Source organism: Mauremys reevesii, linkage group 7 (genome assembly GCF_016161935.1).
Source record: "Mauremys reevesii isolate NIE-2019 linkage group 7, ASM1616193v1, whole genome shotgun sequence".
Lineage (NCBI taxonomy): Eukaryota > Metazoa > Chordata > Testudines > Geoemydidae > Mauremys > Mauremys reevesii.
Window position 1 is genome coordinate 70,840,324 of NC_052629.1, and position 21,456 is coordinate 70,861,779.

Sequence of the window (21,456 nt, forward strand, 5' to 3'; positions counted from 1 at the left end):
GCTTACCAAATAAAGTGAGGAATTGGCTGATTGCACAATGGGAATGAGATGGCTCAGGGGACTGATAATGGGATACGCAGCTTTTCATCTCTACACAGCACCGGCATCTCCAGCACATGCTGGTGCTGACAGACAGTCATGACTACCTGACAGTGACTGGGTGGTCTCTGGGTAAAGTTTTCATGCTTGTTGCCAAAGGACAAGAATCCATATTGAAGGCCATAAATCAAAGGGGACCAATTTACACTTGACAGTGCTCTCAGAGGTTAAGGATTGAATCAGCATATACTAGACTCCCTTCTCACTCTCAGAAGCATGGTTCCTTCAGATCAAGGGAAGGCTGCTGGGAGGGGCAATGTTCCCGGCTTGCACTGCTATTACTCCTGCTACACCTGCTCTGGGGATAAAGGATGTCAGAGGCTAGGGCTGTCAATCAGGCAGCTTTCACCTGCGCTGAATTCATTCAAACAATTTGAAGTGAAAGAGTCCTGAGTTCTAACCTCCATCTGCAACCAGCCTGGGTGGACAGCTCCATGTTGCTTTCCACAGGAGTCCTGATTAGATGCCTCCCTGGGGGCATTCTCCTTTAGGGAGCAGCACTCATACAGAATAAAAACCACACACTTCTGTTGTTCAACATTGGTTGTATTTAAGAACTACATTTCAGAAGGTACCATGTATTTCTCTCACACACATACATACACAGCTTCCCAAGACCATGGCAGGGGCACTGAAAGCACAGGGTGGAAAGGGAGAGGGAGAAAAAAAGAGTCCATCAGTGCATTGTAAACTGAGCTTTCATGCCAGTCAAGTGCAGCAAAAACTGTTCTGACACTTCAAAGTTAGACCTTTGGCAAATAAAGAAAAAAGGATTCCAAGGTTCCAGATATACCATCCTCTCCCTTCATGAGCCCCTTGGAACTCCCAGCCTGGGCTTCAGGAGCTGGCGGTGCCCAACAAGCTGCTCAGAACACTGGCTGAGACTGCTGTGCTCCCAGCACTGGCACGCAGGTGAGATACCAGTTGAGTGTCTTCCAACCAAGGGCAGAGACACTGCACACACCAACAACTCTTGGGAAGGCTTCACTTTCAGCCAGAGGCAGAAGAGGGTCCTTCCTCCCTCCCCCAAGGCAGAGCGTTGACACGCATCCAGCTGAGTGACCTTCATTGTGATCTAGACAGTGCTCCGGAGAGGAAGTTTGTCTCCTGCTGCTCTCTTTGACCTTGGTTATATACTGCTAAGTCAGGGACACAGGGGTGTTTGGTAACAAGACTCCTGCTTTGTCCCATAGCACCTCTCTTGGTATCAGAGCCACAAATAGCGATGGTCAACAGCTAGACACTGAAGCTCCATCCAGATGCTGTCAAATAACTCAGTTTTGCTGAGTCTTTCTTCTATTCCTGCATAAGAGAAGTTCACAGTAAACGGTACAAGAGTCGTCCCAGCACAAGATGGGACATGGCAAGCCATGGATATCGTTCTGTTTCCCAAACAACATCTCCTCCCTGGGCTACACACTTCACAGAAAACCAAATGTCACAATCAGCCCCAAGCAGCCAAGGAGACAAAGAACTAGGAAACATAGTGAAGCGAACAGCCTTCCCTGGTCAGCAGAGTGAATTAGATGGAATCCAAGCCAGCTTCTCTAATCTTGATGCTCAATTACAATTGTGTTCAGTACACAAGTTTCTCCCCCAGGAACAGCAGAGCAGTGCAAGGCAAGGCAAGGCTCCATGTGAGTTTGGAAGGCTCTGCAGGGAAAAGGACTAGGAAGGCATGCTGGTTTTTCAGGGCGATTGCCAGGACTCTAAAAGGAAGTTCTGCTGCTCCTGTAGCTTCTCTCTTCTCATTCTGAAAACTGCTGGGCCAAGTATGAGAACACAGAGGATAAAACAAAATGAACACAGGTATGAAACAGAGTCTCCTTGCCTCCCCACGTGACCAGACAAGGAAGGGAGAAACACAACAGCCTCACAACATAACACACAGAGTTAATCAGTAAAGGGCACTTTCTGTGTTTTGTCCAGGAAGCCGGCACCCCCTGGTGGAGAAAAGGGAAGCTGATTTTAACTGGGCATTCATCAGTCTCAGGGCCCCAGGAGATCAATTTTGACATGGCTCCATCGTGGGAGACTTGGTGAGTGCCCTCAATCTCGGTCTCCCTCACCATGTTACATACACTTCTAACCATGCTGCAGCTTTAGAGAAAAGAGGGAGACCTTAACTCCTCAAAGAGCGATGCTGTGAATGGGAGAGAGGAGGTTTCCTGTGACCCATCTGACAGAGGCAGGACTCAAAGGGTGGCGTTGTGTGCACGCACACTGTATGGATTCAACTTGATCACCCTGCTAGGTACCAAGCTCCCAATACCCTGAGCACTGCATCTTGGCGGGGGGCAGGGGGGTTTCCAAACCATCTTTCCAGTTTCTCCTCAAACAAGTCATCACATGCTCATTCCTGCTGTCCGACGGTGCCAGGACCCAGCAAGGACAAGACCTCTAACATAACAGGATCATGGAACCTAAGGCTTCTTGCTATCCGACTGACTGTCCCAGATTTCAGGGGTACTGCGTCCACTGCCAGCACCATCACAGAAACCCAGCCACTGGGCCTGAGGAAACAAGACCACTCCTGGCTCCCTTCCAAATTGTTCTTTCAAAACTTTACATTAAAATCCAAAGAAGGAAAGCATTCGAGTGCCAGACACCACATTCCTCGTCTTGGCAGACAGGGGAACGCACACTTATTGGAAGCTGGATTCTTGCTCACTAAGTGCAGGTTCTTTCTTGGGAGATTCAGTTGGATGACAGTGAGGGAAGGGGGAAGGTGGTGGGCTAATGGTTTTGCAGTTCCAGTAGTCCCCTTAATTGTTGTGGAACGGGACAGAGATGGGCCAGGAGCCCATCAGTCTTAAGTGCTACGTGCAATACTAGCGCTCAGTATCTTCCATTACTCGTGAACGAAGCAGCTCCACCGTCAGTCACCCAGGGACTAGTCATACCGACCCTTAATCATCATGTTCAACAGGGGACCCACCTGTTCAAGGCAAAAACATATTGTTAGCCATGGCACGCGCACGGCAACAAGGGTGGCACAGCCTGCAGCCTGACTACCTCAAGCTGTTAACCCATTAACTCCCACAAGCTAAGCTGGGCCAGGCCAGGCCAGAGAAGGGGATCTCAGAGGAACACAGATTGGGCAGAAGTGGAGCTGGTTATTCTGCCAGGTTAGCAGTGAACCAATCTCCTGGTATGATTCAGAGGAGATGTCAAATGAGTCTTGATCGCTTATGGTTATTAAAGGTCCCCTAGCATCTTCCACAAGAGTTGACCACAGTGTCCTGGCCAACAGTGACAACTTTCCTACATAAAATCCCACCTGCAGTTTCAACTGGATACAGTTTTCTTCACTTCCTGTTCTAATCTTATGCCACACTGAACAGGGACTGCTTTATTTTGGAGTGGAGGAGCATTTCCTCTGTATCACCAGTAAGGTACTCTGGGGCAGGGGGTCACTTAAAATCACAAGCATTATAGAAAGCTAAGACAATACTTGTCCCTCAATCTTAAGGTTTGGCCTGCAGTCGAGGCTGCTCCTGTTCCTCAGCATTCCCTGTGCATAGCCAGGGAAGGAATGTGTTAGTAATGAAAGGCATTTTTCTTTGAATTATCCAGATAGCAGGCAAATCGGATAAAAAACATTTGTTGACATTAGACAGAGATTAAAATGTTCTTGCACTAATCAGTGGTCCAGGACCAGTGCTTGGAAGGGTTTATTGGCCATGAAAACATTTGTATTCAGCCCTCAGTATTTCAACCTCCACCAAAGAGCTAATAGCCCTTCAAAACCAGATTCTGATTCCCAGTTTAATCCACTGGGTCTGAGATGCCAGCTGGTAAAAACCATATCGGAACTTAAGGGGAGGGGAGAGCAAGGTGGTATTCAAAATGAGTCAGTTCAGAGGTCAAATCTCTCTCAATCCAGCAGAGCTAGAGAAAAAATAAATGTATCTCACTAAAAAACTGATTATGGAGCATTTATTTATCACTCCCCCTGCTCCTGAAATATCACACCTTAATGTTGTCATCAGTCCCTCTGACCAGCATGCTTTTCTGCCAGCATCCACAACCAAACAGCGCAAGCTATGGGCAGTCAAGACTATTTCCCAATTTTTACACTATGTCACGGGTTGTACTCATCAGCCCAAGCACTGTAATTTGAGGATCTCAGCCTTTTGTGGCCCCAAGGACTGTAAGGGTAGAGGATGAAGAATTGCCACTAGTGCTGTGTCACCCATCCCCATTAATATCACAGGCAGCCTCAGATGGTTTGCTGGGATCCAGAGTTCTGCAGTCCACACTTGGACATTTCAATGGCAGTGACAGCATCTCTAGCTTTTACTTTACCTCTTGTGGGTTTCCCAGGGCCTCTCCCAGCATCTTCTCAATGTTCCTCATTATCGCCACTTTCTGATGAGCCTTTAAGGGATACTCAATTCTCTTTGGGGTGGGCGCACCCTGAAAGTAAAGAGAAAGAACACCTAATTGTGTCCTTCCTGAAATGCCTCAGCCTTACCCCAATCTTAGCAAACAATGCCACTCACACCCAAGCACCCTGGCTATTCAACTGCAATACCCCCATGCTCCCAGGGGAAGAAACCAGCTTTTTGCTAGTGACAAGTCCTTATATACAAGATAAAGAACAGGTCAGAAGAATACATGTCAGGGATAGTCCAATCTAGGCATACTTAATCCTGCCTCAGCACAGGGGGGTGGACTAGATCAGTGGTCTCCAAAGTGGGGTGTGCGCACCCCAGGGGGTGTGCAAGACGATCCATTGGGGGGTGCGGCAGGAAGAGCGTCACTGGAGGAAAAAGGGGGGGGGGCAGAGGAGGGAGGGAGGGAGCAAGCAGGGAAGCTGTCCCCAACCCCCACCCCCGGGCCAGGCCGGGCCACCCGGAATGCAGGGGTTTTAGGGGCTGCAGGGCCTTGGGCTAAGGGAGCCCTGGGGCCCTGGCCTGCAGCTCTAAAGCTGCTTTCGGAATGCGGCCCTGAGTCCTCTGGCCCCTGGAGGAGCAGGGGCAGTCGCGCAGCCAGCGGCATGAAAGAAGTGGCACTTTCCCCTTCAAAGCCCCGCTTCTCTCCAGCTGGCTTTGAAGGGGAAAGCGCCGCTTCTCTCTGGCCGCGCAGCTGCCCGCGCAGCTGCCCCTGCTCCTCCTGCCCGTGCTCACAGAGCCACATTCTGAAAGCAGCTTTAGAGCTGCAGGCCAGGGCCCCGGGGCCCCCTTGGCCCAGGGCCCTGCAGCCCCTAAAGCCCCCGCATTCTGGGTGGCCCTGCCTGGCCAGGGGGATGGGGGTGTTAGCTCCCACAATCGTGGCCAGTGCAGAGCCACCTGCACACCCCTTGCACCAAACGGGAGTTTCCCCAGGTAAGTGCTCTGCACCTCCTGCCTGCCCCAGCCCTGAGCCTCCTCCCGCACCTCCACCCTGAGTGCCTTCCCGCACCCTAACTCCCTCCCAGATCCTGCACCCCCACCCTGAGCACCTTCCCGCACCCTAACTCCCTCCCAGATCCTGCACCCCCACCCTGAGCGCCCTCCCGCACCCTAAACCTAATCCAGACCTTCAAATCGCTGTATCACTAAGTGTTAAACCAAGATTTTCAGAAATAATGAAGCATATTCAATCACATTGCTCTCACTAAAAAATATTAATAATTTTTTTGAGAGCGCAAAAAGGGGTTTTGTGCCATTAATAAATAAAAATAAATTTTTTTTAAAAAATATTGTTTATTTCATCTTTATCTCATCCCTTTTTAATTTCTATTTTTGTGTATGTTTTATAATGTATATAATATATGAGTACAGTAGTACATGTATATAATTTATACATAAATACATATACATATATTGGGGGTACGTGCTCAAAAATTTTTTACTGATGGGGTGCGCGATCAAAAAAGTTTGGAGACCACTGGACTAGATAACTCTTTGAGGTCCCCTCCAGCCCTACATGTCTATGATTCAGGCAGTAAAGTTCTCCATGCTTGGCAAAGTCTGACATCCTCTCTTCATGCTGGGGTGCCACTGAGACAGTGGGAATCCTACTGAATAATGGGCTACCACAGGAGTGCAGATGGACATGTGCTTACCTTGTACCAGAAGTTCACAGTGATGGTGGTTCCCCCATTCAGCAGAGACTCAATGTGATGCCACCTGCATGGAAACCATACAAAATGGGAGAGTTACTATAAAAAAAATGAGCTGCACAGACAGACGTGTTGGATGCAGGCCAGAGTGCAGGAGAGGCACCTTGGCATGTCACTCAGTCACCAGCACAATCCCTTGAACAACTCCCCTTAGCTATTTAAATGTGTATTGCTAGGGCACAACTCACTGTAGTATGTGAATGCCTCATGCACATTAACAGATTTATCCTCAACATTCAGAGGTAACAGATATTATTACTCCCATTTCACAGATGGGAAACTGAGGCATGGAGTGATTAAGACTTGTCCAAGATCTCACTACAATTCTGTAGCTTGGCCAGAAATAGGAGCTGAGATCTCCTGAATCCCAGTGCAACGCTTTAACTAAAAGACCACCCTTTCTGTCTAAATCCCTCCCCCACTTCGCCCAGCTCATTGGATCCTCCTTACCAGTACATAGGGATGTAGAGCACATCACCCGGGCCTACCACTGTCTCATAGCCAACCACGTTCTGGAAATTGGGAAACTTCTCATAGTCAGGATTGTCAAAGTCCACCTAGCAGATCAAGAGAGACAAGGATGCAGCACTGATCAGCCAAAGGCCGGAAATTCAGGAGCGCACTCTGCTCAGACAACAGCCTCTACTGCAGGTTCTACCTGCAGATGTGTCCTGTGCAGCAGCTACATTCCTATACAGCGTACCAGTCCCACACACTTCCAACTCCTGCAGCACAGTCCAAGGCACATCTGCATCGAGTAGCTCTCTTGGAATATAACAAGGAGTCCAGTGGCACCTTCAGGGCTGCCCAGAGGATTCAGGGGGCCTGGGGCAAAGCGGGGGAGCTGCGGCACATGTACTCACCCGGCAGCGGTCTGGGTCTTCGGCGGCGGGGGGCCCTTCAGTCACTCTGCGTCTTCAGCAGCACTGAAGGGCCCCTCACTGCCGAAATGCCGGCCGAAGACCCGGACTGCCGCCAGGCCAGGGCTTGCAGGGCCCGGGGCAAATTGCCCCCCTTGATCCCTCCTCTGGGCAGCCCTAGGCACCTTAAAGACTAAAGACTAACAGTTATTTGTTAAGGTGCCACTGGACTCCTTATTGTTTTTGTGGATACAGACTAACACGGCTACCATGTGATCTCTTGGAATGTGTGTCTTGTTAAATCATTAAGAGAAAGAGGGGAGGAGGGAAAGGTACAAGAGAGGAAGCAATGTCCCTGCTACTTCCCTTCAGTAGAAAATGCTTATGACTCAAAGAAAAACGTCTTTGGACCAAAGCAAACAAAATAATCATACTGGTACCATTCCAGAAGAATTATGTTCTGTGGCTGACAAATGCATCACTCAAACACCCAAAGCACAGTGAACACTTGGCATTTCTACAGCATCTCAAGGTACCGCCAACATTCAGCTTCGGAACACCAGTGTGCTAGACAGAAGCTGGGAAAACTGAGGCACTAAGATTGACGTGCCCTACTCAGAGCTAGAGCTCTGTTGGCTCCAACCACTAAAACATATGGCCTCACAGTGACACTGAAGAAGTCTAATTCATAACTCTGATGCACAACAGAGGCCCATTTTCCAACAACACATACTGATACCAAAGGCAACAGCTAGTGTGGGTGCTCTAATGACTCAGCACCAGGACAGGCACTGGTATGCTGTACTGATACTGGCATATCCCCCATGGAGCTAGTGATTTTTATGCATGTGCTTTTTTGGTGTGTAGTAGGGAATACAGTAACTCCTCGCTTAACGTTGTAGTGATGTTCCTGAAAAATACAACTTTAAGCAAAATGATGTTAAGCAAATCCTATTTCCCATAAGAATTAATGTAAAGGGGGGGGGTTAGGTTCCAGGGAAATGTTTTTCACCATACAAAAAGCTATATATTATATAGATATACACACAGTATACGTTTTAAACAAACAATTTAATACTGTTCACAGCTATGATGATTGTGAAGCTTGGTTGAGGTGCTGAAGTTAGAGGGTGTAAGAGGGAGGGATATTTCACAGGGAATGCCTTGCTGCTAAATGATGAACTAGCACTCGGCTGAGCCCTAAAGGGATAACGTTGTTAATGTAGCCTCTCATCAAGGCAGCATGAACAGGAGGGAGGGGAGACAACATAGCAGACAGACATACACCTTGTGTGTGGGAGAGAGAGAGAGAGAGAGAGATACACACTGCCCCTTTAAGTAAGCTGACCCACTCTTAACAGAATTGTCTTTTTAAGTGGATCAGGAAGTTGAGACAGCAGCTGCTGCCCCAAGCTCTCTCTGTCTCTCTCCATCTGTGTTCCCTCCCTGCTCTATATGAAGAAGGGGTAAGCGGGGTACAGGGGGAGGGGGACACCCTGACATTAACCCCTCCCCCCCTTCACAGCAAGCAGGAGTCTCTGGGAGCAGCTCCAAGGCAGAGGGCGGGAGCAGCACATGGCAGTGCGGGGAGGGACAGCTGAACTGCCGATTGATAGCCTGCTGGGCGGCTGCAGCACAGGGAACTTAGGGGAGTGGGGAGCTGATGAGGGAGCTGATGGGGGGCTGCCGGTCCACCCTGGTTACAAGCCCCCACCAGCTAGCTGCAATGAGCTGCTCTTCCTGCAAGCAGTGGACAAAGCAGGGAGCATTGTACAACTTTAAACAAGCATGTTCCCTAATTGATCAGCAATGTAACAATGAAACAAGGTTAACCGGGACGACTTTAAGTGAAGAGTTACTGTAGATCCAGTTTACTATAGATCTTATTCTCACCTGGCTCTGCCTGTCACATGGATGGTGCACAGGGTAAGGGTAGAGGCATTCAAACTGATCTGGCGGGAACAGGATACACCGCTTGTAGCCCTTAATCTGAGCGAAGAAGTTCTGCTGCTCATCATAGTGAGCTGGTGTCACATTCCCTGCACAAAGAAAGAGACTGATAATCTCTCACATATACTTTAAAGGCTCGGGCAAAGGAACAGGTTATAGGCCTCACTGGGGCAACACCAACAAACTGCCATACATATCTATAGAACTACATGGAGCAAAGGATCCTGAAGCACTTTACAAACCAGGCATTACAGCAGGGCTGGCAACTGTGAGAGTTAAAGTTACAGAACGGTTTCCGTTTAACCCCCATTCTCAGTTGCTCCCAACTCTCACTTTTCAGGATGAGTTTTTCCAATTTGGTCTCAGCCTGACATTCAGCCTGAAGGTAACATTTATGGAAAGTTTCAGCTGTTCAGCTGTTCGAGTACAAGAGTGGGAAAGAACTTGTTTTAAGGAAACCCAATAACTTAAGAACCTTGATGTCTGGAGGAAGTAAGATGAAAATATGGCATAGAAATAGGCCTCTCTAAAAAGGGCCTTGAGGGGCTGTTTCTATGGGAGGGGAAGATAGTGGTACATTTGCATGCTTTGCTCACAAATTTCTTTCCACTCCCATGAGATGCCAAATGACAGTTCCCGCACAGCAGGTCTTCATAACATGACTGTCCCTCCCCTTTCTCTGATACTTTGACCAGCAGTGAGATAGTTAGCAAGACTGATTCTTTCGGTTAGACTTCAGAGTCAGCTAGCCCTTAAAACAAACCCTGCACACCACTCTGAGCTACTGATTCTGTAAAGCGCTCAAGTAAGAAACAGGGGTGGCTACGTCAACTATTAGTTCAAAACACACTGCACAACTCTTGGCTGTATCAGAGTTGGCACTTCAGGGAGTAATTTGACACGTAGAAATTTATCTTCCAGCAACCACAAGCAGAGGGATACTCTCCTGACCCTCTCTCCACATAACATAAATTAAAGATTGTGTGTACAAGGAGTCCCCCTTAAAGCTATCTGTGCTGTTTCAGAGACGCTCTGCAAACAAGTGGTAAGTTCACCTGAAGGTGACCCCCAGAGTTGAAATTCACCAGAATTACCCAAGTCTCCCTCATGTCCTTCAGAATCAACACTGGTTGCTTACCTTCCATGCCAATAAGCAGCAAGTTGGAAGTCAGTTGCCCCCAGCCACGCTTCCCTTGCTGCTTGTTAATCCAGTTCCAGTTAAAGCCCAGGAAATCCATTACAATCTTCCTTCCAACCGTGTCATTCAGAGTCTGCTGCAGATACAACCTGTATTTCCCAGGGGAAAAATGAGTGTTAAGCATGCATATGGATACACCGGCATCTTCTCATCCACCCTTAGAGAGATGTCTTTCCCTGTCTTCCCTACACACACACACACACCCTCCACACTAACAGCGACAGGTAGATTTCATGTATGTGGAACATGTGAATCATAGAATATTAGGGTTTGAAGGGACCTCAGGAGGTCATCTAGTCCAACCCCCTGCTCAAAGCAGGACCAATCCCCAGATTTTTACCCCAGTTCCCCAAATGGCCCCCTCAAGGATTGAACTCACAACCTGGGTTCAGCAGACCAATGCTCAAACCACTGAGCTATCCCTCCCCCAATATCACAAGTTAACCTCAGGAACTGCCCAGAGAATTACATGTCCAACTCAGCTCTCTGTGCAGAGGGGGAGATATAGTTCTTTCAGAAATTCTACTCTGTCACCAACAACAGTGGCAAGGAAAACTACGAGAAATGCAGGTGTCTGTGGAAAGGAAAAGTTCCCACCATAGGAGGAAATTAAATCTAATTTGGGTCAAACAGTAATCGGTTGAGTAAGGATTTTGGGATGAGTGGGGCTTTGGAGCAATCCAAAACAAATTCTGAGATCTCAGAGGAACGGCTAGAAGAAACACTAACCAGCAAATGCAGCAGGAGAGGAATTGTCACAGACTGAAGTGTCACTAGAGAAGATTTTGGAATTAATTGATAAACTTAACAGTAACAAGTCACCGGGACCAGATGGCATTCACCCAAGGGTTCTGAAAGAACTCAAATGTGAAGTTGCGGAGCTATTAACTATGGTTTGTAACCTGTCCTTTAAATCAGCTTCTGTACCCAATGACTGGAAGATAGCTAATGTAAGGCCAATATTTAAAAAGGTGATCCCAGCAATTACAGACCAGTAAGTCTAATGTCAGTACCGGGCAAATTAGTTGAAACAGTAGTAAAGAATAAAATTGTCAGACACATAGAAGAACATAAATTGTTGGGCAAAAGTCAACATGGTTTCTGTAAAGGGAAATTGAGTGATCGTGGATCGTTCTCTGAAGACATCCACCCAGTGTGCAGCGGTGGTCAAAAAAGCAAACAGGATGTTAGGAATCATTAAAAAGGGGATAGATAATAAGACGGAGAGTATCTTATTGCCCTTATATAAATTGAAGGTACACCCACATCTTAAATACTGAGTACAGATATGGTCTCCTCATCTCAAAAAAGATATACTGGCATTAGAAAAGGTTCAGAGAAGGGCAACTAAAATGATTAGAGGTTTGGAATGGGTCCCATATGAGGAGAGATTAAAGAGGCTAGGACTTTTCAGCTTGGAAAAGAGGAGACTAAGGGGGGATATGATAGAGGTATATAAAATCATGAGTGATGTGGAGAAAGTAAATAAGGAAAAGTTATTTACTTGTTCTCATAATACAAGAACTAGGGGCCACCAAATGAAATTAATGGGCAGCAGGTTTAAAACAAATAAAAGGAAATTCTTCTTCACACAGCGCACAGTCAACTTGTGGAACTCCTTGCCTGAGGAGGTTGTGAAAGCTAGGACTATAACAGGGTTTAAAAGAAAACTGGATAAATGCATGGAGGTTAAGTCCATTAATGGCTATTAGCCAGGATGGGTAACGAACAGTGTCCCTAGACTCTGTTTGTCAGAGGGTGGAGATGGATGGCAGGAGAGAGATCACTTGATCATTACCTGCTAGGTTCACTCCCTCTGGAGCACCTGGCCTTGGCCACTGTAGGTAGATAGGATACTGGGCTAGACAGACCTTTGGTCTGACCCAGTACGGCCGTTCTTATGAGAGGGAAGCTTAAATCCCAATCTATCATCAAGCAAGCGACTGTACAGTCAAGCAATGTTAATCAATATCCCCCAAATTTACTATTCCACTTACTTTCAGTCACTAACCACCAGAGGGGCCTCTCTGATTAAGAGTTTCTCTGGGAGAATGTCTGTGAGGGAATATAGCACATCAACCTCAGATCTCAGCTGGTCAGACACCAAGGTGCCTTTAGTTGTAGGGGACCAAACTATCAGAGCCTCTGCCACTGCAATCTCAGCAGTACATGCATTAGACACTCTGTACCCATATTCACCAACAAAGCTGCTTAAGTTCTCTGATAGGTTCTGGCATACCATCTGAAAGGGAAAAACCTGAGGGGGAACTGAATGGCTCTGAAAACTGGTAATGGAATACAAAACCATTGGGTAGTATACAGCTGGTTCAAACTCAGCAAAGGTTAATAGCATCCAGAAGTTGTTACCATCCAGTGACTGCTTGGTGGTCTGTTGAAAGCAGCTGCTGGGATAAGTCTAGTTGCTAGTGGATAAGCATCCACATAAATATTGCCAGCACAACTGCCACTAATTTGCACCGTTGCTAGCAGTGTCAGAAGAGAGGCCATGCACTGTGCAACAGAGACTGAACACCATTCCCAACTGCCAAGCCAGAGCTGGCATACATTGGTGGGGCAGCATGGGAAAAGCTGGATTGCCAGTGGGTGACTTTTCTAGGCGTCATGGCCTTTAACCTTCAGTGCTGCCAAGCAAAGCATCTTTCACCCAGCACTGTAGTCCCACCAAAGAACGTGAAAGTCTGATCAGGCAAACACTGAAAACTTCTGTGATAAATGTAGACAGACATCTTTGAAACACTTTACAAGTGGATGACCAACCCTAGGACACCTGAGACCACCCTCCTCCAACACTGAAACTGAGGAGGAGAAATCATAGTGAAGATGAAAAAAAAGCAGGTCCAAATGCACTCTCAAATCATTTACAGTGCCTAAACCTCAACCTATCACCCAATTAAACCAGTACAACTGCAGAGCTTTCCAAGTATCACCTACCTCTCACCACTCCCTTGCTGCTGTATTTCCTGGAGTCTCTCCACAAACTCACTAAACTTCATCTCTTCCCTGTTCGACTTGGGTTTGAAGTTCTTGAAATTGGTCATTTTCTTCTCATCATAGTACAAAAACTTGTATGTGCTGGCGCTATACACTGAGAAATCCCCATTGCCAATGTTCTCCTGGAGGTAGTCCAGGTCCCACTTCAGGGCGGGATACACCAAGTTTGTATCTGTCAGGACCACTGGCTCCTAGATAGCAAAAGAAAGCACATTGGTTCAAGGATTTCTGGAGAAACTGGGAGATAAGTAACTCATTATCACAACCATACAATTTCCCTTCTGAAGCACTAGGAAGGGGGAGGAGGAAAATCAGGCAACAGGGTCTGGGAAGAAGGAGGAAGAAAGTCCCAAATAAATAGACTGCCAAAAATACAAGAAAAATTAGGAACTAGCCACCACTTTCTCATGACACACTCACAAAGGAATGCCAGATGCCACTAATCAACTCTATAAACCAGCAATAGAAGCATGTCAGGGAAGGATACAGAAATTACTTTATTTGGTTAGATCACATGGTCTTTCTAGTCCAATACTCTGACTTAGACAGCAGCTAGTACTAGGGATAAGACACTCCCCATACTACATAGAGTATGAATACTCCACACCACCTTATAGTGGTCTTGAGTTTGATTCCTGGACTGGTGAGTCTAGGAATGATGCTGAAGAAGAGTGCTCTGTTCCAGGAAAGTAGGTAGAAATATTTGTATTGATCCTTAGAAGCCCCTTTGGTAAGTTAAGGAGCAGTGCTGAAATCTGAAAGGAACCAGTCTTTGTCTCGTCCTCCTCCAACAGAAAGATCAGGCTGAGGCACAGGCAAAGAGATAGCAGAGATTATCTCATTTCCTAGATGGACACAGGTGTAGTCAGAATCCTCCCTAGAGAGAAATTCCATCTATCTCCCCTATACCATAAACAGTTACTTGAAGACACCCCAGTCTTTTCCATACTTCTTTCCACACATACTCCCCAAACTTCCTAAGAACCACACCATGTTTCTAAGGGCTAATCTACACTAGAAGTGCTACATTGGCACAGCTGCACTGATGCAGCTGCACCGCTGTAGCACATTAGATGAAGACGCTCTCCTGTCAGCATAATAACGCCACCTCCACAAGAGGCCATGGCTATGTCGGCGGGAGAACATCTCCATCAACATAGCTCTGTTCACACCGGCACTTAGATCGGTATAACGTACGTCACTCGGGGGGGGAGACGGCTTTTCCACACCCTGAGCGACGCAAGTTATATCAACATAAGCCGTAGTGTGGACAAGGCCTGAAACTTGCATGCCCACTTCCCTTCTTATGAATTTGCTGCCATGAAACCCCAAGTACCTCACTCATTTCATAGACATTAAAGATAGGGAAGCCTTACTAAATCCCATCTACTTTGAACCATGACAACGAGTATAGGATTGGTCCCTACAGTACTGTCTTCAAATTGGTGACAACACCCAAATTTGGCATGTCCAAATTTGTAAAAACATTACTTTACAAAATAAAGTTCTCATGATTTACATTCCAGAACAAAGATCTAACTTTCCCTGAAGCTTTTGCAACTGAAACAGGGCAGCAACTGACAGAAAGGCTGACTATAAACAAAATGGGAAAACAAACAAGATTAATTTTTCAATGTCCAAATTGAGAAAAAAGGGAAACAGCCAATGTGAGAAGTAAATGATAATTCAGTTACTTTCAATATTAATGTTGCTGCTTACAACACAAGAAATTAAAACACTGCTTACAGTGTATGATCTTGTACATGGCAATGACTCAAGTGGCTTCTCTTCGGAGGTGATCCCACAGCCCAATGCTCTCTCCTTCAGAAAGCTTTCCCCATACCTAACCTACATTTCCTCTCTAATCTTCTCTCCTTTACTCCCAGTTCTATCACATATACCATCTTTAGAAATCCCGCTCTCTTGCTAGGTGCTCACAGCCTTTGGAGACTTACCCCATGAGCCCTTTAACCACAGCACATAGATCCCTGGGCTGCTACACCCATCCAGAGTGAGGCAGGGGGTGCTCACACCTGCTCACCAGGAACCCCCAGTGCACATGATCTCCCGCACACAAAGGGTACGTCTACACTACGGGACTATTCCGAATTTGCATAAACCGGTTTTGTAAAACAGATTTTATAAACACACTAAACACATTAAATCGGTGGTGCCATGGTCCATGGCTAGCGTCGATTTCTGAGCGTTGCACTGTGGGTAGCTTTTCCTAGCTATCCCATAGTTCAGCCTCCGAACTTCGGGTTGAGATCCCAGTGCCTGATGGGCAAAAATCATTGTCGCGGTGGTTCTGGGTAAATGTCGCCAGTCACTCCTTCGTCTGGGAAAGCAACGGCAGACAAGCATTTCGCGACTTTTTCCCTGGATTGCCCTGGCAGATGCCATAGCATGGCAATCATGGAGCTTGTTTTTGTGACTCTCACCGTATGTGTACTAGATGCACAGAGGCGATTCAGCAGCGCTACACAGAAGCATGCTTTTGCTTTTGCATGACAGCAGAGATGGTTACTAGCCATATTGCACCATCCAAACCCTTCCATAAATTGGAACTGAGGATGATCATGGCTACCAGTCCTTTGTACCATTTGCTGCTAGTGCCCTGGCCAATCAGCCAGGCAAAAGCCAAGATTGGTTACTAGCCATATTGCACCTTCCATCGCTTTGTACCATTAGCTGCTGTCATAAGTGCCGATCAGCCATTGGGAATGACTCCCTGAGTCAATCCCTCCTTTTTTGTATCTAAAAATAGAATCAGTGCTGCCTAATATAGGCAAGTGTGCTAGAGAACCACCGTATCATAGAACCAGAGAGCACAGCTGCTCTGTGTCAGAGCCTGCAGAAATTATCTGTATGCTATTCACAGGGGTGCTCCTGTAACAACCCCACCTGTTGATTCCGTTCTTCCCCAGCCTTTCTTGGCTAGCATTGTCCCCACACTTGTGTGATGAATTAATAAAGAATGCAGGAATAAGACACACTGACTTGTTAGTGAGAAATGAGTGGAAGGCAGCCTCCAGCTGCTATGATAGTCCAGACAGGACATTAAGCAGTGTGTAGGAGAGAAGCCCAGCATCCCACTGCTAGTCCAGGGGCAACTGAATCTTTTCTTTACACATGAAGGGTGGGGCTGATGGAGCTCAGCCCCCTGTTGCTATGATGAGGATGGTTACCAGCCATATTGCACCATCCATCCACCAGAAAAATTAGGGCCAATAGGCTGATGACGAGGACGGTTACCAGTCCTTTTGTACCATCAGCTGAAGCTGATCATGAGGATGGATTTCCAGCTTTTTGCACGATCAGCTGATGCTGATGATGAGGATGGATTTCCATCATATTGTACAAGGATGTTGGTGTTGAGTGCTGCACTATCGCGTCTATCTGCAGCATTCAGTAAAGATAGGGTGACATGTAAAAGAGTCAGAGGATTGTTTTACCTTTCGCTTCTGGGGTGGGTGGGGGTGGGTGAGTAGATTGCCAAGCTATGCCCTGACGGACACTGTGTTTGACCCTAGAAGTATTTGGAGCTCAGCCAAGAATGCAAATAATTTTCGGAGGCTGCAGGAACTGTGGGATAGCTTCAGTCCTCCAGTCCATGAGCGTCCATTTGATTCTTTGGCTTTCCGTTACGCTTGTCACGCTGCAGTGCGCTGAGTCCCTGCTATGGCGTCTGTCTGGAGATTTTTAAAAAAGGATTCTGAATTTCATCTTCTGTAACGGAGCGCTGATAGAACGGATTTGCCTGCCCTTACAGCGATCACATCCGCATGGTCCATGTGGGAGCTCTTTTAGTTTGATTGTGCTGATCGGAGCCATTAAAATTGATATAAGGTGCCTCCTAGTGTGGCCTAAAACCGATTTAAACGCCTAGTGTAGACCAGGCCAAACACACACTCCTTGTCAGATACACATCAGCCCATCACATCAGCCCCCGTCACCCCAGCCTCCCACCTATCACACCCCAGGGCCTTGTCCCCACACACCCCCAGCACCACCTAGTGCCATGCCCCCTACACCTAGTTCCCCCCCCCCCCCGTCGCACTCTGTACCTCAAAGCAGCACCCTTAACCCCCATATTCAGCACTGTCATAATGATATGTTTTGTACAAAGTATGCCTTGTGAGGTATCATTCTGAAAGGCTTGACCTGTTGAACATTAACATTCTGTTGGATTATATGTACTATCTTTGTATGTGAAGTTATGCAGTTTTGCTATGAGTGTGTTACTGAAATATGTTGTGAGATTGGGAAGACCCACAACCAGCCGTTTAGATACAACAATGGAGTAGCCAGAAGTGTCCATGGCCTATTGAAGAGAATCCACTTTCTCAACAACCATCTCAGAGAAACCGCATATACAACGGTGACTGCTTGACCCATATCATAGCAAAAGATCTCTCCAGCAAGCTTGAAGAAACTATAAAAGAGGGGAAGTGTCATCATCATCATTTGGCCTCACTCCCCCCACAACTCAACACCTGGAAAAAAAACACCTACAAGACAAAGACTGAACTGGGGAGGGTGGTCCTGGGCTGGAGGCATAGGCGCTGACTCTGGGGGTGCTCCAGCCCCAGAGCACCCACAGGAAAAGAACAGTGGGAGCTCAGCACTGGCAGCTCCACTGAGCAGCTCCTCCCCCTCTCTCACAGCACCTCCTGTCCATGGCAATCAGCTGTTCAGCAGCATGCAGGAAAGGGAGGAGGAGCAGGGTGCACTTGAGGTAGGGGGCAGAATGGGGCAAGAAGAGGCAGGATGGAGGTGGGGTGTGGGTGGGAGCTTGGGGTGGAGTGGGAGCAGGGCCTGAGGCATAGTGGGAGTTGAAAACACACACACGCACACAAATGGCAAATCACAAAGTTGGCAACTCTGGCTGGAGGAGAGTCCCAGGCTGTGAACTGAGGAACTACACCATCTGTCAGGGCGAGACACTGCTTGATTCAAATCCTGTTTAGTTTACAGAACTGCAAATGTATTTAATTTCTTAAGTGACCAACTTTGATCTCTATGCTAGCTATTTATAACAACTTAAAATCTATAGTTCTATAATTAATAAATCTGTCATATTTTACCTAAAACAGTGTGTTTTGGTTGAAGTACTTGGTAAATCTCTGCTCAGTTTACAAAGGCTAGTGTGTGCCCTCTCCACCTCGAGGGAGGGATGAACTGGGTAATGAACTTATACCGGTCAGGCTTCTGACCAGGGCAAGACGGTTCAGCTCCGAGGTCCTAGGCTGGGGGCAATTGGCTGGAGCCTCTGTGTTGTGGGTTCATGAGTGCCTGGGAGAAGCATTCATGTAGCTCAGCTGGGTGTGTCCCTGCCTGTTGATGTTTGTGTACGTGCCACGCCCGTCAGAGGCGTGTAGCTTGACACAGCATCACAGTGTGAGCGATGCCCCAGGCTGGTGGGACAGAGGCTCAGCAGCCCCACGGTCCATCCTGCCCCAGGCCCCTCCCCACCTCACCCCCAAATGCCCCTTGTCAGACTGGCGGCCCGGGCACCTCGTTCTCGATCAGCTCCTCGGCGCGGGGGTCGCTGTGGCTGAGCCGGGGGATGGGCTGCGTCCGGAAGCTGTAATGGCGGAACTGCGACTCGCTCCAGCCGGGCCCCGCCGTCTCCTCGGCCTCCTCCCGGGCCCCGGAGCCCCCCGCCTCCGCGGACGAGGAGGAGGCCGCCGCCATCGCCGCCTACACCGGGATTGGAACCCGGAACCGGAAACACCCGCATTCCCCGCCATAGTGAGGCCGGAAACAGAAAGCAAACAATAGAGAGGAGAAGCCCGAGGGGCTCCAAAGAAGGGACAACGAGAGGGAGCGGCGCCCGCAGCAGCACGGGAGGGAGAATTGCCCTGGGGAGATGCTACAGCTCCCCCAGCGGTACAAAATGAGAAGGCAGCAGGGAGAGGGTTGGGTACTTCAGGATTGTATTCAATAATATAAGGCTCCAATTGAGGAAGGCCCAGATCCCCAAAGATATTTTAAAAAATTATTAAAGCTAATGTTAAAAAATATATATAATACATAGATTGGGGAAAGAGTGTCTGTACATCTAGGTAGAGTGCTTAGATTATCCACAAAGTTAATTTTTAAAAGTCAGATGATACATAGAGTACATAATCAGCAATAACCCAAATACAGGTGAATAGATTTAACAATATAGTTTACATATTAGAATCTGAATACTCATGTACATCATTCATAAAAAGTTGTATGGAGATTTGGTTGTGGAAAGCAAAATATAATCAATGAGTAGAGATTATCCCTCAGTAACTGAGAATTAGGTTGGTTCAGAGGCAGATTTACCATGAAAGAAACAGTGCATGGCATGGGGCCCCCAATGACAGGGGGACCCCAAAATGCAAGACAAATCTGATCTGACAACCTGCCCCTGAGTCCCGGCCGGTGGTACAGCAGGAGACTCGCTGTCCCTCTCCCCATGTCGGGGACTCGAACCCCAACAGCGAAGTTCGTTGTCTGACCGCAGAGAGACCAGGCAACACCAGCAAGGTCCGATAAAAAGTTCTTTATTGATAAGTGCACGTATCAGTAAAGAACAGCTCATATCCGAAAAGAACCAGCCCCTCCTTTACAACTTAGTATAGCTTATATAGACAGTTTTATTACGTCATAAATCATTCACTAGAGCAACCCACCCCCTTCGTCTAACAACTAGAAATTAGACACCTTTTAATATATACGCATGCCTAGTCTCTACAATATTGAATTGTTAATATCTCAACAAGCGCCAAAGGTTAGGAATGTGAGGGAGTTAAAAACACACCGAACACTAAACCAGGGAGTTAGTCAGAACTGTGAGATGCTTGTGTTCCTTATCAGTGCTTGAGACAGTTTGTCTCTCAATATAACACAGCTGGTCCCAGCCCGTTCACTGATCTCACGGTTTCCCAGGGCTTTGTAAGACAATACTGCTTTTCAGTATTTCACTCTGGATTTTCCCAGAAACCTCTGCTAGCCTGATTTTTGTCAGGTTGGCACAACTGGTTTTGTGCTACATCTTTATTCAGGCCTAACAGAAGGCACTTCAGATTTTTAAACCTTGGGTTGAATGCTGTAGCTATCTTTAGAAATCTCATGTTGGTACCTTCTTTGTGTTTTGTCAAATCTGCAGTGAAAGTTGTCATCAGATGTAGTAGGAAGAGGGTCGGAAACATAAGCTCATGTATCAGAGGCCTGGAATGAGATCTGAGGCCTGGGCTAATGTTGCAGGCCCTCTTCCTATTACAAAAGTGTTCTTAAAATGAAAAATGTATGCTGGGTCATCATCCAAGACTGCTATAATATGAAATACATGGCAGAATGTGGGTAAAACAGAGCAGGAGACATACTATTCTCCCCCAAGGAGTTCAGTCAAAACTGAATTAACACATTTTTTTTAAACGAGCTTAATCAGCATGGAACCATGTCCTCTGGAATGGTGTCCGAAGCATGAAGGGGCAGACAAACGTTTAGCGCATCTGACACGTAAATATCTTGTGATGCCGGCTACAAAAGTACCATGTGAACACGTGTTCTCGCTTTCAGGTGACATTGTAAATAAGAAGAGAGCAGCAGTATCTCCCGTAAATGTAAACAAGCTTGTTTGTCTTAACAATTGGTTGAACAAGAGGTAGAACTGAATGGGACTTGGAGGCTCTAAAGTTTTACATTGTTTTGTTTTTGAGTGCATTTATGTAACAAACAAAAAAAGCTACATTTGTAAGTTGCACTTTCATAGAATCATAGAATCTCAGGGTTGGAAGGGACCTCAGGAAGTCATCTAGTCCAACCCCCTGCTCAAAGCAGGACCAAACCCAACTAAATCATCCCAGCCAGGGCTTTGTCAAGCCTGACCTTAAAAACCTCTAAGGAAAGAGATTCCACCACCTCCCTAGATAACCCATTCCAGTTCTTCACCATCCTACTAGTGAAAAAGTTTTTCCTAATGTCCAACCTAAACCTCCCTCTCTGCAACTTGAGACCATTACTCCTTGTTCTGTCATCTTCTACCACTGAGAACAGTCTAGATCCATCCTCTTTGGAACCCCCTTTCAGGTAGTTGAAAGCAGCTATCAAATCCCCCCTCATTCTTCTCTTCTGCAGACTAAACAATCCCAGTTCCTCAGCCTCTCCTCATAAGTCATGTGCTCCAGCCCCCTACTCATTTTTGTTGCCCTCCGCTGGACTCTCTCCAATTTATCCACATCCTTCTTGTA

At 47.1% G+C, this 21,456-nt stretch overlaps 1 protein-coding gene across 1 annotated transcript; it reads right to left on the reverse strand.

The window, feature by feature from the left end:
* Window positions 1–627: 627 nt before the first annotated feature.
* Window positions 628–18,965, reverse strand: HIF1AN (hypoxia inducible factor 1 subunit alpha inhibitor). Its single transcript, XM_039481808.1, has 8 exons — window positions 18,746–18,965; window positions 13,169–13,419; window positions 10,157–10,305; window positions 8,962–9,107; window positions 6,659–6,765; window positions 6,152–6,215; window positions 4,408–4,518; window positions 628–3,037 (listed from the first exon to the last, which is right to left on the reverse strand). The coding sequence occupies exons 1-8, from the start codon at window positions 18,923–18,925 to the stop codon at window positions 2,993–2,995; spliced, it is 1,053 nt and encodes a 350-aa protein (XP_039337742.1). The 5' UTR covers window positions 18,926–18,965; the 3' UTR covers window positions 628–2,992.
* Window positions 18,966–21,456: the final 2,491 nt, after the last annotated feature.

What these genes read in the sequence shown, in the direction of transcription:
- HIF1AN (XM_039481808.1), bottom strand. Translation starts at nt 18,925, where the DNA reads ATGGCGGCGGCCTCCTCCTCGTCCGCGGAGGCGGGGGGCTCCGGGGCC. An exon ending in CAGCAAGGGAGTGGTGAGAG is followed by an intron (nt 10,306 to 13,168) that starts GTAGGTGATACT and finishes TGGGAAATACAG; the next exon opens with GTTGTATCTGCAGCAGACTC. An exon ending in CATGTGACAGGCAGAGCCAG is followed by an intron (nt 6,766 to 8,961) that starts GTGAGAATAAGA and finishes TTGATCTGCTAG; the next exon opens with GTGGACTTTGACAATCCTGA.